Source organism: Gorilla gorilla, chromosome 22 (genome assembly GCF_029281585.2).
Source record: "Gorilla gorilla gorilla isolate KB3781 chromosome 22, NHGRI_mGorGor1-v2.1_pri, whole genome shotgun sequence".
NCBI lineage: Eukaryota > Metazoa > Chordata > Mammalia > Primates > Hominidae > Gorilla > Gorilla gorilla.
In genome coordinates this window covers 32,619,656-32,637,210 of record NC_073246.2, presented here as the reverse complement: position 1 = coordinate 32,637,210, position 17,555 = coordinate 32,619,656, and the positions used below count along the sequence as shown (strand labels likewise).

General features: G+C 33.9%; 2 protein-coding genes across 2 annotated transcripts; both read left to right on the top strand.

The window, feature by feature from the left end:
- Positions 1–668: 668 nt before the first annotated feature.
- KRTAP21-2 (keratin associated protein 21-2) lies at positions 669–1,319 on the top strand. The gene has a single exon (XM_019017634.3). The coding sequence runs from the start codon at positions 708–710 to the stop codon at positions 987–989; it is 282 nt and encodes a 93-aa protein (XP_018873179.1). The 5' UTR covers positions 669–707; the 3' UTR covers positions 990–1,319.
- A 514-nt stretch (positions 1,320–1,833) lies between these two features.
- LOC129529225 (keratin-associated protein 6-2-like) lies at positions 1,834–5,967 on the top strand. Its single transcript, XM_055373613.1, has 3 exons — positions 1,834–1,877; positions 5,037–5,735; positions 5,925–5,967. Exons 1-3 carry the CDS (start codon positions 1,834–1,836, stop codon positions 5,965–5,967), a joined length of 786 nt encoding a protein of 261 aa, XP_055229588.1.
- Positions 5,968–17,555: the final 11,588 nt, after the last annotated feature.

Below are 17,555 nucleotides of genomic sequence, written 5' to 3'. Positions count from 1 at the left end.
TAAATTTTAAATGACACATATTACATAACTGACCTGTCAGACGTTTAACAAAAAATTTTTTTTCAAGCAAGAGAAGGTCATAGACTGCCTAGAAAAGGGGGGGAATTGTCAAACTTTTCTTCAGAGAGAAGGAGAGTGTTTCAAGAAGTGGAGGTAGCACGTGGAAATCCCCAATTCTTTGTCCAAAAACCATGATTTAGTAATTTTTAGTGGCTATGATAAGAAAAGAACACCAAGGTATTAGGAAAGAATAAGAAGAAATGATGATGATGATGGTATTAACAGCAGTGAGTAGAACTCCTTATTAAATAGATAATTCTCAAGACCTTACAAGAACAGAATGATAAACATACATTTATAGGTCAAACATATTTTGGTGATGTGTTATGTCATGGCTATGAAATGAAACTATGGAAAACAAAATTATGGTTGTATAAGCTTCTGTGTTTAGAACTTGTATATTTGTTTTCTTTTCAGGCATAAAAATATTCCTAGGGAAGTCATAAGCAAATTATGAATTCCAAAGAAAGTAGATGTACACAGAATGAGCTCATTTTAGGCAGATGATTATAAAATGAGCAAATAGAGCCCATGTGAGGATGACCCATGCATCCCTGGAAGTATATAAAGGTCTTAGAAGAGTAGAGGACACTCACACTTCAGAAATATCCTCCTACACCTCAACTGAAATCTAACCTCCTGAAATCATGTGTTGCAACTACTACAGAAACTCCTGTGGGGGCTGTGGATATGGCTCTGGCTGGAGTTCCGGCTGTGGATATGGTTGTGGCTATGGCTGTGGATATGGCTCTGGCTGTAGGTATGGCTCTGGCTATGGAACTGGCTGTGGATATGGCTCTGGCTGTGGATATGGCTGTGGATATGGCTCTGGATATGGATTTGGCTCTCGTTATGGCTGTGGATACAGCTCTAGCTTCTGTGGCTACCGACCACTTTGCTACAGAAGATGCTATTCCTCTTGCTACTAATCATCACTACAGGTCATCCTTGGCTTTGCAATGACCTCTCCAAGATCAAGTTCAATTGAAATCTCCCCTACCCATTATCTTCACATCTAAGTAAAGGTTGACTATGGTCACCTGACTATCTGAATGCATATAAGAGAAGCTGTTGGCAGTGGATGGAGACTGTAGTTTCATCGCATCGCTGAAGAGAGGAGATTTTATTCTGATTAATTTTCTAGTGTAATTTTCTAATGTAAGCTCTTACATCTTTTTCTGAATCTTTGTGCCATGACTATTTGCTGAAACACAAGAGGACTATATAATTGGAGCATACTAAAATGGAAAAAAAAATAGAATTTTCTTAATAAAAGGCCTTACTCACTAAGAAGTCTGGTCTCCTTAATGTCTCCTTAATTTGAGGATTTGTGGCTTCCTCAAAAGCTGTGTGACCACAACTTTAAATAAGACAACGTTATTTTATTGGTTGAATCCAAATACTTGTGTTTTACATATTTCTTAATTCCTTGTATGTTAACTCTTTACATTTTTATTTAAACATGAGCACAAATATTAAGCTCAAAATTTTAAAACATGCATGAAAAAAGAATTAGAATAGAACCAAGAATGAGACAGGGGATCTACTCATGAGGTTAATGCACTATTTCAGCAATGACTATCTTGTTTGAGCTTAAGTCAAGTTAGTTAAGAGGCAACAATATTAATTTAATGTTAATGGCTTTTGAAATATGTAAAACAAGAAATCTTAGACTAAGCAGTTAAGTCTCCTACAAGTGCTCAAGATGGTGAGAAAGGATCAGGGCTCTTTTATGTTCCCACTCCCCACCCTTTCTGTATGACTTTCATACTCATGGTTTTAAAGTGGTTGCTGTGTATGACCAACATTCTGCACAAGTAAGGACAAATGATGAAGAGCATCAGGTCTTTTAAAACTTTGTCCTCTTATTTGGGAAGGGACACTCTTCCTGGAAGAATTTTGACTGCCCTTGTTTGTACACATGTGTACTGTGACCACTCTTAGCTAAAGGTGTGTAAAGAACAAAAAGGTGGTCAGGGGTTCTGCTAGTCAGTCAGCCATGTGTGCCCAAAGTTTGTAGGTCTTGGGGATCAAGAGGAAAGGACAAAAGACTGAGGAAGCAAAACCTCAGGTAAATGGCCGTATGTTCCTACAGCAATTTGAGTTTGGGAAGGGGTACAGTTTATGACTTCACTCATTTTTTTCCTTCAAGTGTAGAGGTTTGAGCTTAATATACTCTCCTATTTATATCATATTACTGTTTGTCCACACATAGCTCTTTTCCCTTTTTCTATTTTTTTTTGTCTAAGAGTAATTTATTTATTCTCTTACATTTATCTTTTATTTCCATTCTCACACTCATCTCTCATTCATAAACACCTTGTAATTTATTATTTTATATGCAATACCCCTTTTCATCTTGTCAGTATCCCCCCAAAGTTGGCCATTCTACTATATATTTTAAACCTATTTAAATTGTATTATTATATATATATTTTAAAACCCCTTTTCTTTCAGCGCAATTGCAGTGAATGATTCATTTATGCTACTATGTGTACATTTAGACTATTATTTCTCATTGCCATATGATACTTCACGTGGCTAATACACAAGATTTTGCCTTTTGCTATCTCGGTGATGCACACATAATCACACCCAGCTCTTCTTCAGCACAACATTGCTGCAATGAACACGTGACCCTTATGGGCTTCTATGAAAGTCAATCCCAAAATCTGTCCTCACATATGTAACAATATTTGTTTACTCTAACATGCTAATGTTGCTTGTTTGCACAGTGACAAAGATATCATCTTGCTGTTTTAATTTATGTATCTCTGATTATTAATGGATGTGAACAATTTTATTTCTTTCCATATGTGTTATCCTTAATGTTTTCTCTTCCACATCCTTTGCTCATTTTCTAAACAGAGGTGTCTGTCTCTTTCTTATTGATTTGTAGGCATTTATTGTATATTCCCAATAAAATTCCCTTGTTATTTTTGACACTGGAAAAATCTCACAAACTGTCATTTGTTTATTTTTGTTAATAGTGTGCATAATTGCACCACATTGCAAACTGTAATTTCTGACTTTTTAGTTATTTAAAAGATGATATATATTATCTTTATTTCATTGATATTCTACATCTGTCAATTCAAAATTTTTACATTTCACTCTTTGATCATTAATCCACCTGGAGTCCACCTCTATATATGGTGGTCCAGTTTCATTTTTCATTATATTGAGCTAGATTCTCCAGCACCACCTACTAAACAGCTCACCATTTGTAACTGATTGGTGGTGACCATCGTTAGTCTATGATTTTATCACATATACAAGAGTTGGTCTCTGGATTTTGTACTATGCTTGATTTATATTTATATCTTTTAGCATTTTTTAAAGGTTTTGCAGGGAAGGTATATGTGTGATACAGAATTAGGTTTATTCTGCTTTGTTTTTTCACTGAAGACAACTAGGTCCAATGGATAGAATTTAAAGACAGGAAGACTTAAAAAAATTACACACTTTTCAAATGGCTAACACAGTATGAAGATGGAATAAGTTGTCTTGTTAGCATCCCTATCCTGAAGTTATTGAATAATTTGTATCTCCACCCCCTAGAAAATTCTGAGTAATTCTGCACTCTGAACATGGACCTAATTAAATTATCCACATCATTCACTTCTACTTTGAAATTCTGTGACTGTATATGTAAAGGATCATTGAATGTTAGTTGTAGGCAAGCTGGATAAGAATGATATGACCTATAATGCCGAGAAATAATACTCAATTTTATTATAGAGTTAGGAAGAAGAACGTAAGGTTTCACATGAGTTTTGAGGCTAACCTACTGTTAGACCAAGTTTTAAATGATTTGTGGGAGTCCATGCAGAAAATGGTTTCCAAAGCAGGAGAAAGAAAGACAACAACAGATTAGTAATACCCTTGCAGAAGAGCTCATTAGAGTAGTAAGATATTACTGCAATAATGTGTGGGATCTATTTCAGTTATTGAAGGGATCCCAGGAAGTACTCACTGTGGAATGCATATATCAGTAGAAAAACATTATCTAATTACAATGGAAGACAGTGGAGAGGAGGAAAGAAAAGATCTACAAAACACCCAGAAAACAAGAAAATACTCATATATATATTCATATATATATATATAAATATATCCATATATATATAAACAAAGATCCAACTAAATGTTGCCTACAAGAAACTCACGTTGCTTTTAAGGACACATATAGATTGAAAGAACAAGGATGGAAAAAGGTATTCCATGCAAATTGAAACAAAAAAAGACCATATACATATATCAAATAAATTAGACTTTGAATTAAAAAAAAAACTGTAAAACAAGGAAAAGAAAGTCAGTATATAATGGTAAATGGATTAACTCCTCAAGAAGACATAACAATTATAAACACATATGTACCCAATGTCAAACACCTAAAAATGTAAAGCAAATATTAATATACTTGAAGAGAGATTTACAATGTAATATTACTATTATTTTATTATTGTATTTTATTATACTATTACTATTATATTATTCTTTCATCAATGAACAGATTATTCAGATAGAAAATAGGTAAGTAACCATTAGATCTGAACTATACTTTAGAGCAAATGGACCTAATAGGCATATATAGGACATTTCATCCAACAGCAGCAGAATACAATTCTGCTCAAAACACAGAAAACATGCTTCAAAAGAAGTCTTAACATATTTAAGTTTTCTTTTGTTGTTTTGAAATGTGTTTCAAAACAGGTCTTAATATATTTAGGAAGACTGTGATTACATTAAGTGTCTTTTCCAACCACAATGGTTTGAGTCGACAAATCAATAATGGAAGGAATTTTGGAAAATGTGCAAATATATGAAAACTAAACAACATCATCATAAACAACAAATGAGTCAAGAATAAAAAGAAAGGAAAACTAAAGATATCTTGAAACAAACGAAAATAAAAGCACAACATACCAAAACGTTGGGATGCAGCAAAGGCAGATCTAAGAGGAGATATGCAGATATGGCTCTGCCTGGGGTTCTGTCTGTGGATATGATTGTGGCTCTGGATATGGTTGTGGATATGGCTCTGGCTGTGGCTATGGTTATGGATATGGCTCTGGCTGTGGCTATGGTTGTGGATATGTCTCTGGCTGTGGCTATGGCTGTGGATATGGCTCTGGCTGTGGCTATGGTTGTGGATATGTTTCTGGCTGTGGATATGGCTCCGGCTGTCAATACGGCTCTGGATATGGAAATGGCTGTGGCTATGGCTGTGGATATGGCTCTGGCTCTGGCTATGGCTGTGGATATGTCTCTGGCTGTGGCTATGGCTGTGGATATGGCTCTGGCTGTGGCTATGGCTGTGGATATGGCTGTGGCTCTGGCTATAGCTGTGGATATGGCTCTGGCTCTGGCTATGGCTGTGGATATGGAACTGGCTGTGGCTATGGTTGTGGATATGGCTCTGGCTGTGGATATGGCTCTGGCTCTGGCTATGGCTGTGGATATGGAACTGGCTGTGGCTATGGTTGTGGATATGGCTCTGGCTCTGGCTATGGCTGTGGATATGGCTCTGGCTGTCAATACGGCTCTGGATATGGAACTGGCTGTGGCTATGGTTGTGGATATGGCTCTGGCTGTGGCTATGGTTATGGATATGGCTCTGGCTCTGGCTGTGGCTGTGGATATGGCTCTGGCTCTGGCTATGGCTGTGGATATGGAACTGGCCGTGGCTATGGTTGTGGATATGGCTCTGGCTGTAGATACGGCTCCAGCTGTCAATATGGCTCTGGATATGGAACTGGCTGTGGCTATGGCTGTGGATATGGCTCTGCCTCTGGCTATGGCTGTGGATATGGATTCGGCTCTCCCTACAGCTGTAAATACAGCTCTGGCTGCTGGGGCTGTCGACCATTTTGCTACAGAAGATGCTATTCCTCTTGCTGCTAATCATCACCACAGATGATCCTTGCCTTAATGATGACCTCTCCAGGATCAAGTCCAGTTGAAATCTCCCCTACCCATTATCTTCACATCTAAGTAAAGATTAACTATGGTCCACTAACTATCTGAATGAACATACAAGAAGCTGTTTGCAGTGGATGGAGACTGAGTAGTTCCATCACATCACTGAAGACAGAAGATTTTATTCTGATTAATTTTCCATTGTAAATTTTTACATCGTCTTCTCTGTCTTTGTATTGTGGATTTCTGAAAAAGCACAGGAGGGCCACGTAATTGGTGCATACTACAAGGGAATAAAAATGGAAGTTCCTTAATAAAAAGCCTTATTCAGTAGGAAAACTGGTCTCTTATGTCAGAATCAGCATTAGTTTCAGGGTTTGTGGCTTCCTTACAAGATGGGTGATGGCAACTTAAAGTAAGATAATATTTTATTGGTTGAATCCAAATATTGGCTCTTTTACATATTTTCTAAATTCTTTGTATGTTAATTATTTACATTCATATCTAAACACAAACACAAACATCACACTAAAATATTATAATATGCATGACCAAAGGACTAAAATAAGGAGATTAGTGAGAAAAGGAATCTACTTACGAGGTTAATGCACTAGTCCTGAAATGACTGGCTGTCCTGGGCTTAAGTCACGGGAATTAAGAGGCAACATTATTAATTTAATGTTAATAGCTTTCGAAATACATAAAACAAGAAATATTGCACCAAGCAGATAAGACTACTACAAATGCTCAAGGAAGTCAGAAAACATCAGGACCCTTTTGTCTTCCCACTCCCCACTCCTGCTGTGTGACTTTCATACTCATGGTTTCAAAGTGGTTGCTGTGTATGACCAACATCCTGCACGACTAAGGATAAATGATGAACATCAGGTCTTTTAAAACTTTTTTCCTTCGTTGTGGGGAAGGTGAACACTTCCTGGAAGACTTTTGACTGCCCTGTTTGGACACATGTGTTCTGCGGCCACTCTTATCTGAAGATGGGTGTAATGGAAAAAAAAAGGGGGTTGTGGACTGGGGTTGTGCTAGTCAGCCAAGAATGTGTGCCCAAATTTTATAGGTCTTGGGGATCAAGAGGAAAGGACAAAAGGCTGAGCAAGCAAAATCTTAGGTAAATTAATATATGTCCTTACATCAATTTTAGTTAGGGCAGGTGCACAACTGATGTCTTCAGAATTTTTTTCTTGAAATGTAGAGGATTAATATACTCCCTTATTCATATAATGTTATTGTTTGACCACGCATGGATCTTTATGTGTTTTAATATTTTGCTAACATAATAATTTATTTATTCTCTTCTATTTCTTTTTGGTTTCCACCTTCATCTCTCATTTATAGCCATATTGCAGTTTATCTCATATGCAACCATCCTTATTCATGTTTTCAAAGTCCCAAGAAAGTCGGTCATTTTATTAAATACTTTAAATCTATGTAAATGGTGTTATTTTATATCCTCTGAAGACCTTTTCTCTCTCAGTGCTATTTGTGTTGAAAGTCTCATTTATGCTATTATGTGTAGATTTAAACTATCATTTCTAATTGTTGGTTGGTACTCCATGTGGTTAATACACAAGATTTTGTCCATTCAGTATCTCAGGGATGCACACTTAATCACACCCAGCCTCTTCAGCACAGCGCTGGTGCAATGAACATGTCCTCCATGGGCTTCTATGAGAATCAATCCAAAATGTAAATTGCTGAGACAAATGATGTGTTTATATTTTATTTTAGTAAGTACCATCAGGTTAGTCTCCAGGATGTCTGCATCAGTCCAAACTGCCAAATTGCAGCTTATATGTCCTCAAACATGTGCCAATATTGTTTTATATCACCTTTTAATGTTTTTTTGAGAAGTAAAAAGTTATCTTGCTGTTTTAATTTGCATAGCTCTGATTACTAATGGGTTTGAACATTTTCATTTCTTCCAGTATGTGTTAACCTTTGTGGTTTCTCTTCCATATCCTTTGCCCATTTTTCCATTGAGATTTCTGTGTTTTTCTTACTGATTTGTAGGACTTCATTGTATATTCTTGATAAATTTCCTTGTCATTTTTAGACACTGCAAATATCGCCAAAACTGTCATTTATTTTTGCTCATATAGTGCATAATTGAACAAACATTTTAAATCTATGATTTGTTATTTTTTGAGAAGATCTACCTTATTTTTATGTCAAAGATATGCTACATTTTCTTTTATTATTTTTAAAGTTTTACACTTCACACTCAGATCATTAGTCCAGCTGGAGCCTACCTTTATATGCGGTGCTCCAGTTTCCCTTTTCACTGAAGTAAGCCAGCTTCTTTAACACCGCCTACTAAACCCTTTGTCATTGGTTGGTGTTGCCACCTCTATTCTCTGTTATTGGTTGTAAATGAGTTTATCTCTGTACTCTGTTTCATGTTTGTTTTATGTTTAGGTTGTTTGGCATTTTTCAAAGACTTCTTGTGTGTATGTGTGAGACAGAAAATTAGGTTTATTCTGCTTTGTGTTTCCACTGAAGACCGCAAGATTCAATGGGTAGAATTTAAAGACAAATAAATTTTACAAGATAAATTGTTTTTTCTGCAAAATGTCATGTTTATGAAAAAAAAATGCAAGGATTAGCCAGGCATGATGGTGCACACCTGTAGTCCCAGCTATTCAGGAGGCTGAGGTGGATGGATCACTTGAGCTTGGGAGGTTGAGGTTGCAGTGAGCCATGATCGCACCACTGCACGCCAGCCTGGGCGACAGAGTGAGATCCTGTCTCAAAAAAAAAAAAAAAAAGAAAGCAAAAAACAAAGAAACTTTTTTTAAAGGCTAGAATAGTGTGAAATTGGAATAGGCCGTCTTGTAAACATTTCTATCCTGAAGTTGTTGAAGAATTTGCATCTCCAGTTAGAAAAGTCTGAGTAAATATGTGCATTCAAAACTTGGGCTTAATTAATTCATTCACATTATTCACTTCTACTTTGTAATTTAGTGATTCTGTAATAAAAATAATTGAAGGTTGGGTCAGGGCAACATGAATAAGAATAATGTGACCCAAGAAGTCAGAAAAAATTATGCTCGATTCTATTGCAGAGTTAGGAAGGAGTATATCACGTTCAAAGTGAGCTTTGAAGCATCTACCTACTGTTAGAGTCAGTATTTCTGGATTTCTGGGATCTGTACAGAAAATGCAACTCAAAGCAGGGAAAAGAGGAACAAGATTAGTAAAGCCATTGCAGAGGAACTCATAAATGTGTTCAGGAATTAATGCTATAATGAATATGGTCTGTTTCAGTTCTTGAAGGGATATAGCAACCTACTCACAGTAGGATGCAGAGAGATTAGGAGATATAATATGGTAATAGTTCAGTTGCCCTGGGAAACAGTCATCTCATTCTGGTAACTCTTCAAGGACAGTTGAGGTGATGATCATTTGCCAGGATTATGTCCTCAATGGCATATTTCTTTGCTACTTATTTCTTTTGTTACTTTGGTTTAGTAACACAATCGCTCCCTAAAACTCAGTTTTCTTACATATAACATGGGATAAAATATCTTCGCAAAGTTTTTAGGAGGTTCATATTTCATAGTATTTCCAAAGGCAATTTGCATAATGTGAATTTTTGTAAGATCTCTTCATTATAATGGATTTCTTTGCTCTATGGGAGGCTGCAAAGGGAAAGCAGTAATCAGGGTTTTAAGAGACTAATTAATACATTTATGCACAGGGCTCTCTAAGACATATTCCCTGTAATTAGTGATAGATGTTCTATAATTAACGTTTATATTTTCTTAAATCTCCTGATGTAACATCTAAAATTCTGAATATAAGCAAAATAGTCATACTCTCCAACATGATCTCTTTTCCTATGATACTAATCTTTTCAGTGATATCAAAATTTGAAATAAGGATCTGAATTGTTTTCCATTTAAAATAATAAAATGTTTTCCAACCAAATGTTTTCAAGTAGCAGATATACACTTTCCATAATTGTGGAATTGAATATATGTTATGATTACAGGTCCAGTGAATTGATGCAGTGGTCTCAGCAATAATTTATCATATAAAATGCTTTCATCACATTGCAGTTAGTTTAACATTAAGATAATTTTCTCAGGATTTGTATTTGTTTTCTTCATTAACGTTCAATTAATAGAAATTGAACACATGATTGGGGTACATATTATCACACACATTTTCAGTTGATGCTCAATTAGTTGAAGAATGTTTCTTACGTTTGTTCAGTTTATAAATGGTGGAGCCAGGATTCTGACACAGGTCTCTCTAATTTCAAAAGATTTTCCACTTTATAAACATTTGCAGGCTGGGAGTGGTGGCTCACGCCTGTAATCCCAGCACTTTGGGAGGCAAAGGCGGGTGGATCACCTGATATCAGGAGTTCGAGACCAGCCTGACCAACATGATGAAACCCTGTCTCTACTGAAAATACAAAAATTAGCCAGGCATGGTGGTGGGTGCCTGTAATCCCAGCTGCTTGAGAGGCTGAGGTGGAAGATTGCTTGAACCTGGGAGGTGGAGGTTGCAGTGAGCCAACATGGTGCCATTGCACTCCAGCCTGGGCAACAAAAGCAAAACTCCGTTCCTACCCCTGCAAAAAAAAAAATCGTAAATTAGTCTGAGAGTGAGAAATGTAATGTAGTTTTTAAAGATGCAAAGACTAGTGGCTATCAGAAACTTGATTGCAGACAAGATATAGAAAGTTGCCTGGGATCCATAGTGAGAAGCTGGGATAGCACTTCAGTCACTATATTTCGTAGGGGAAGTAACCATACTTAATGGGACTAAAAAGAACCTAAAAATTTTTATAGTAACGAAAAATGCTATGAAAAATCATAACATATTTAAGTTCAGTTTTGAATTAAAATTTTCTATAAAGACATTAAATCCTGAAAGTAGAACAACCAATTTAGGAAAACTAATTTTTGGAATCTTGGCATGAGGCAAGGGAAATGAATTTTCATTGGGAAATAATTGTAACTAAAATGAAAGAAGGGCTCCAAAATAGAAAAAAACAAAAAACAAAACAGTATTCCTTAAATATTTGCAATATTCTAATTGTGGAAAATGCTGACAAGCAAGGATTTGAAAATAAGTCTGAAAATTACTACTTGGGATATTCTGAAGACAGGAGAAGCAGTACCAATAATCAGAACGTTAAATTTACTGTAAGATCAAGAGATATAAAATGCGACTGGGATGTAAATCAATGCAATTAGACATTGAAACACTATTACAAATTTATCATGAAAATTTGTCATTGAGGACATGTTTTGAGATGAGTAGATTTATACTGCAGAAATGCACACATTTTTCTAAGATTAATATTATGTGGCAAACAAAACTCAGATATCCTTGATTAAAGTGGAAATCTTCATAACAGCAATAGCTGTTTTCTGAAAATTGATATGTGCCATCCTTTTTCAAAATTCTGAAGATTGTAAGTGACATGTAAGCTTCAAATATTGGCTCAGATTGCATATTTAGGTGAGAAAAAGTCTTTGATAGAGTTAAATAATTCTTACCTTGAAATATTTGAAATAAAATACAATAGAAGAAAATTGTTTAAATATAATAAAGGATTTTAACCAAATAGCAAAAGCAGCATGTTTTTATCTACTTCAGCCAAATAATAAAGCAATTTTAATTATTATTAAGAAGCAGACAGGGTTAGCAGCTGCCAACATCATTATCAAGTGCAAAGAGAGAAGAAAATAAAATAACAGGCAAAAACATTGGAAAAAAGAAATGATCTTTTTGATGATTATATCTTTGTGTGCAAAGAAAACTCAAGCTATTAAAGTAAAACAAATATAGCAAAATTAATCAGAAAATTTGTAAGATGTATGAACACCAGAAAAATAAGTTTAAAAAGATTTTCTGCTTACCTACATTTAGAAATGGAGATGATTTTGATAATGTGCTATAACTATGCAATGCTCAGGAAAAGCTAGAAAGAAAGTTTCAAAGACTTATTCAATTTGCACAATACTATAATAGAATATCTTATGAAAGAAAATAAAAAGAGCTGAAGAAATGGAAATGCGGATTTCATCTTGACCGGAAAGATCTATCATAAAATTTAAATCTTCTAAATTGATATGTAAATTAAGACATCTACTGGATTCTTTATTCAATAAAATTATTCAAAATGTGCATAAAATACATTATCAGGACTCAAGGGAAAAATTTCTCTCATGAGAAATGAGAATATTGTTTTGGTTTAAGAATAGAAAAATAAAAAGGAATATAAACAAGAATTTAGAAATACATCTGAGTACTTTTGAGAATATAACATAAGGTAAACTTCATAGTACAACATGGTGAAAAATAATTATTTGAGAAATAGTGCCAATACAACTGACCGTCCATCTAGAAAACAATAAAAGTGGATCTTCAGTTAAACTATCTGTAAAAAAATTGCAGAAATATTAACAGTTTAAGTATAAAAAGTGAAGTGAAAAAACAAAGCAAAATGAAAATTAAAAAAGCCCTCTGCAAAAAAGAAAAACCAAGGGAGTACACATACACATCCACACACAACACACACAGACACAAATGCACACACATTATACACACACACGTCCATATACACACACACAATGGAGACCTCTATCATGAACAGAAACCCAGAGATGAATGGGGATAATACAGGAATATTAATGTCTTAATATATAGAAAGTTATATAATTCAATAGAAAAATAGGCAGATGATTATAAGTAGACATTCTATGTAAGAGAAGTACAATAGTCCAAACATATTAAGATATTCAAATCCACTCATAGTTAGGAAAATTCAAAATAAAAAAATCCATATTATTTTAATTTTATTTATCATCAGACAGGTAACAGTTTTTACAGTTGTTGCTGGCAGAGAGGTGTGGAAACCAACCAGCGTGCTTGTGCAGTGCTGGTGAAAGTGATGCCTCTGGCTCCTGTTGAGTCTGTGGGGTAGGAGTCTTCTCTTGCCGTCCATACAGTTCTAGTTGCTCTGGCTATAGACTATCTAGTGACCTAAGGGGCCATTTATTTTTATCCCAGATTGTGAATTCCAACACATTCTGTATATTTGACTTCATCTTCTTATATATAGTTTCCTTCTTTGTCCTTGCATGTAAATACTCTTCCTCTCCATACAAGTTTGAGAGTCACTTTCAAACATTTTATTGTTAAGTACTTGCAAATCAATGAAAAGATTTCAGTTTTTAGAATTTATACCTTATTTTTGGAAGACATAAAAACTCAGACACTCAGAAAAAAAACACTTGTATTTGTTGATTCTGCATTGTTGTGATCATAATATTCTAAGAATAGGAGCTTAGAATGAGATTTCTAATAAAGTTTCCTTTGTGATAGGAAGTCTGCTTTTTGTATATCTTAGAACATTTATTGGTTGTAATCCAATGAATAATTACCTTTTATAACATAATCATTTATTGGTTGTAAGCCAATAATAGGTTACCTTTTATAAGTTAATCAACTACAGTATTGCTTATTTGGTTTTAGGTAAAATTAAGCATCTATTCACAAACATGTCAAAATTTCTGGTTAGTTCTTGACACTTAAAAGTGGACACACATCTGCATCCACAGCAGGTTTTACAGCAGGAGACACAGTGTGTTTTGCTATTTGTTGTGCTTTGATTTTTATATTGGCAGCTTTTGTGATAAGAAATAATAGCTTATAGACACCTTTAGTATGGTGATGAAGAGAGACTGCAGTAGCAATAACATGATTTGAAATATTCGCCCTCAGAAGCCTAGTGAATTGCCTCAAGCAAATATTTCTAAATCTAAGGTCTTTTACAAGCTTCCTGGGTTTTACCATTGATTTTTAAATTCCATTTAGTACAAATTGCATAATTAGTAACAATTTTATATATAAGCCAATCAGCCTTTTCCACAAATATATAGATATCTGTATTTTTGCTAAGTAAGTCATTTATTTTTAAAATATCTTTGGCATAGTTGGAGCTATTTCAAAGCACTGAAGGAAAGGAAAAGGAAAAAATTCAGAATAAGATGGTGGTGAAATTGCAGGTTTTAATCCAGATATGAAGATGGAATGGATTCGGGTATTTCCCAGATTAACAAAAAAGACTTAATGAAAGATAGTAACCTTGAATGAACTTTCCCAAAAAGAATAAAAAACACACCACAGCATGGGACTGTTGTAAATGTTTTGCAACAACAAAGAAGATTAATATATTACTAAAAACATACACAGAACAATATTTCTGAAAATGATTTACACTAGGAACCAGAAGAAAAATTTAGAATGTACTGCTTAATACCAAAAAAAAAATTAAGAAGATCAACTCAATACCAAATTAAATAAGTCACTATATTGAGATAAGAAAAGGTATTGGTAGAATTAGAAAATAAAATGAGGGAAGAAATAATATCAGAAAAGATTTTAAAGTGAAGAAAGAAAGAAAATAATATGAATAAAAATGTATCAGTGATAGAGGATAGACATGAAAAATATAATATTGAATCCAACAAATAGTCATGGTGAACAAAGTGACCAGAAGGTGGTAGCATCCAAGTAGATGTTGTCCAGAAGATGACGGCACTCCAAAACAAGCATAACAGGTATCTTCAATGAAAACAATTGGAAAAAAAAGAAAGAAAAACATTAAATGGTACAGTAGATGAAAATTTTATTAAATTGAAAAAATTAAATCTACTGATAACAAGAGTTGTCAATGTTCATCAAGATAAATGAAAAGCAGCAACAACAAAGCATAACTTACCAGGATTACTGAACTTCATGAATAAACTGAAACCTACATGGGACTAGGGAGAGCCATCTAAAGAGAACAGTAACAATTCTGTCCTTTCCTTCCATAGCTAGGAAATCAGAAGGAAATAGAATATCAACTACAATATCTTGAGGAAAAGAGTTGCTACATCAGGAATTTTAACCTTACCCCAATATTGTTCATAGATTGAGATAACATTAAATTATTTTCAAATATGCAAGCCTCCAGGAAGGATTACTAATGTAACTTGGAAAATGGAAAAACAAAGCAAGGTAAAACAATTGAAAAAAACCCCAAAACTACTTGAAGATATACACTACTCAACTGAAGGTTGAATAGGAACAAATAATTGATAAATAGGAGAGTTTTGGTTCCAAGGGGTAATGTTAAGTATTAAAACCATTTAAACATACAGTTTAGTATAGATAATTAACATATGTCTAAAACCTAAAGAAATAAATTAAGTGCTAAGAGTAAAAATAATTAGAAAACTAGGAAAATGTTCAGTGAATATAACAATAAAAATAAAGATAATTTGGGGATGTCAGAAATAGAAGAAACCCAGACTATAAAACAAAATAGAGAAAATAAAGGACACAAAAAAGAAGGATGTAAAACAAAATGTTATATTAAGAGACAGAAGATACAAATATACATGACAAATTTAGCTTTTCAAATAAATACATAAATTGAGTAAATACAAAAGCAAACTACAAATACTATTACATAATTTCTATGAGACACACATGTAAAAAATCGGAAGTTAAAAATTAAATGTGAAGATTAGTTATCAAATGGAACAAATATAAAAATGTTTGCAAATTTAATATGAAACTTTAAATAAATGTAACATGTTTAAACCATTACAAAGGAGGCTTATATTTTACTTAAATGTAACTCAACAAGTGACATAGTATTGAAATCTATAAAGTCAAAACCAAAGTAAATGTTGTATCTAGAGATATTGGCAGAAAATCAGTACTAGTGTGAAACTAATTGCCTCCTTTAGTCCTTAAAAGATTACATTGAACACAGATAAATGAATGGGAAATTAAAAAGATTTCAAAACTATGTAATAAACTCCATGCACTACAGAAAATTACCTTCTTTTAAGCACTTGTAAGGTTTTTTTTTAATTGAACATCAATATATTCCAAAAGATAGAATTAGTGTAGGTTACAGACACTGGGAACAATATTAGAAAGCTAGAAATAAATAACAGAAGAAAAATAGTGTTAAAAAATGTGAGAATAAACAATTTTGTAGTCAAAGAAGAAAATAAATTAAAATTTAATAAGCAAGGAGACTGCATATAAAAACCTCTGGTATATTGCCAAAGCTGTATTTACAGGAAAGTTATAGAATTAAGCACCTTTATTACATTCTTATTATATAAATGTAAAAATGGAACAAAAAGCTATTGAATTTGAAAATGTATATAAAGAAAAAATAGACAAAAAAAGCAGGAGAAAATAATAATTTTAGCTAACATTAATGAATAGAAAACTGAAAAGCAGTATAAAGTATAATAAATCCAAGAGCTTTTTGTACCTTGGTGATAAATATCTAAGTGGTTTTTCAAAGAAGGAAAAAGGCAAGCACACAAATTAGGGATAAATAAGAAGACAAAGCCAGCTGACAGAGAAGTCAAAGCTGTTGGGTAATACTTTCTATTGATTTATGTTAAAAATGTTAAAATCTAGAAAAATGTATTTTCTCCAGGAAGACCTAAATTGCTGAATGTTGCTAAAATAGATAGGAAATATATGTAGTTTAGTATCTATGAAATTCTTGAGGAAATTGTTCTACACCTACCCCTAAAAGCTATCCAGATAGCTTCAAAGACTTCAAGGAAGAGACAATTCTGAAGAGTTTGAGTAATCTATAGATCACAGGAAAAGGTAGGAAAACTTCCAAACTTGTGAAACTGAGCACATAAATAATACTTTCATTTTGATTATATAGGCAAAAATGTAAAATGTTATAGAAAACAGTTGTATTTTACATATAGTTACAATTATATTTCAAAAGACCCTTCACTAAGTAGTGCTCATTCTAAAACTGCTGGGAGAGTGCATATTGTGAATTCACATGATTAGTTTAAAGAAGATGAAAATTATTCATTCATGTTGCAAAGACTTTTTTAATTGATGAACTTTTAATCCATTTTGGATGTTAGTTAAAACTAATTTTTTTATGCTTTAATTTCTGGAATACATGTGCAGAACGTGAATGTTTGTTGCATAGGTATACATGTGCCATGGTTGTTAGCTGCACCCATCAACCTATCATGTACAATAGGTATTTCTCCTAATGCTATTCCTCCCCTAGCCCCCAAGCCCTGACAGGCCCTGGTATGTGACGTTCCCCTCCCTGTGTCCATGTGTTCTCATTGTTCAGCTCCCACTTATGAGTCAGAACATGCGGTGTGTTTTTCTGTCCTGTGTTAGTTTGCTGAGAATGATGGTTTCCAGCTTCATCCATGTTCCTGCAAAGGACATGAACTCATTCTTTTTTATGGTTGCATAGTATTCCATGGTGTATATGTGACACATTTTCTTTATCCAGTCTATCATTGATGGGCATTTGAGTTGGTTTCAAGTCTTTGCTATTGTGAATAGTGCTGCAATACACATACTTGCGCATGTGTCTTTATAGTAGAATGATTTATAATCCTTTGGGTATATACCCAGTAATGGGATTGCTGGATCAAATGGTATTTCTAGTTCTAGATCCTTGAGGAATCGCCACACTATCTTCCACAATGGTTGAACTAATTTATACTCCCACCAACAGTGTAAAA

Coding starts and splice junctions, on each gene's coding strand:
- KRTAP21-2 (XM_019017634.3), top strand. CDS start 708: ATGTGTTGCAACTACTACAGAAACTCCTGTGGGGGCTGTGGATATGGC.
- LOC129529225 (XM_055373613.1), top strand. CDS start 1,834: ATGGTTTTAAAGTGGTTGCTGTGTATGACCAACATTCTGCACAA. Junction 1,878..5,036: donor ATGACCAACATTCTGCACAA/GTAAGGACAAAT, acceptor GGAGATATGCAG/ATATGGCTCTGCCTGGGGTT. Junction 5,736..5,924: donor TCTGGCTATGGCTGTGGATA/TGGAACTGGCCG, acceptor CTGCTGGGGCTG/TCGACCATTTTGCTACAGAA.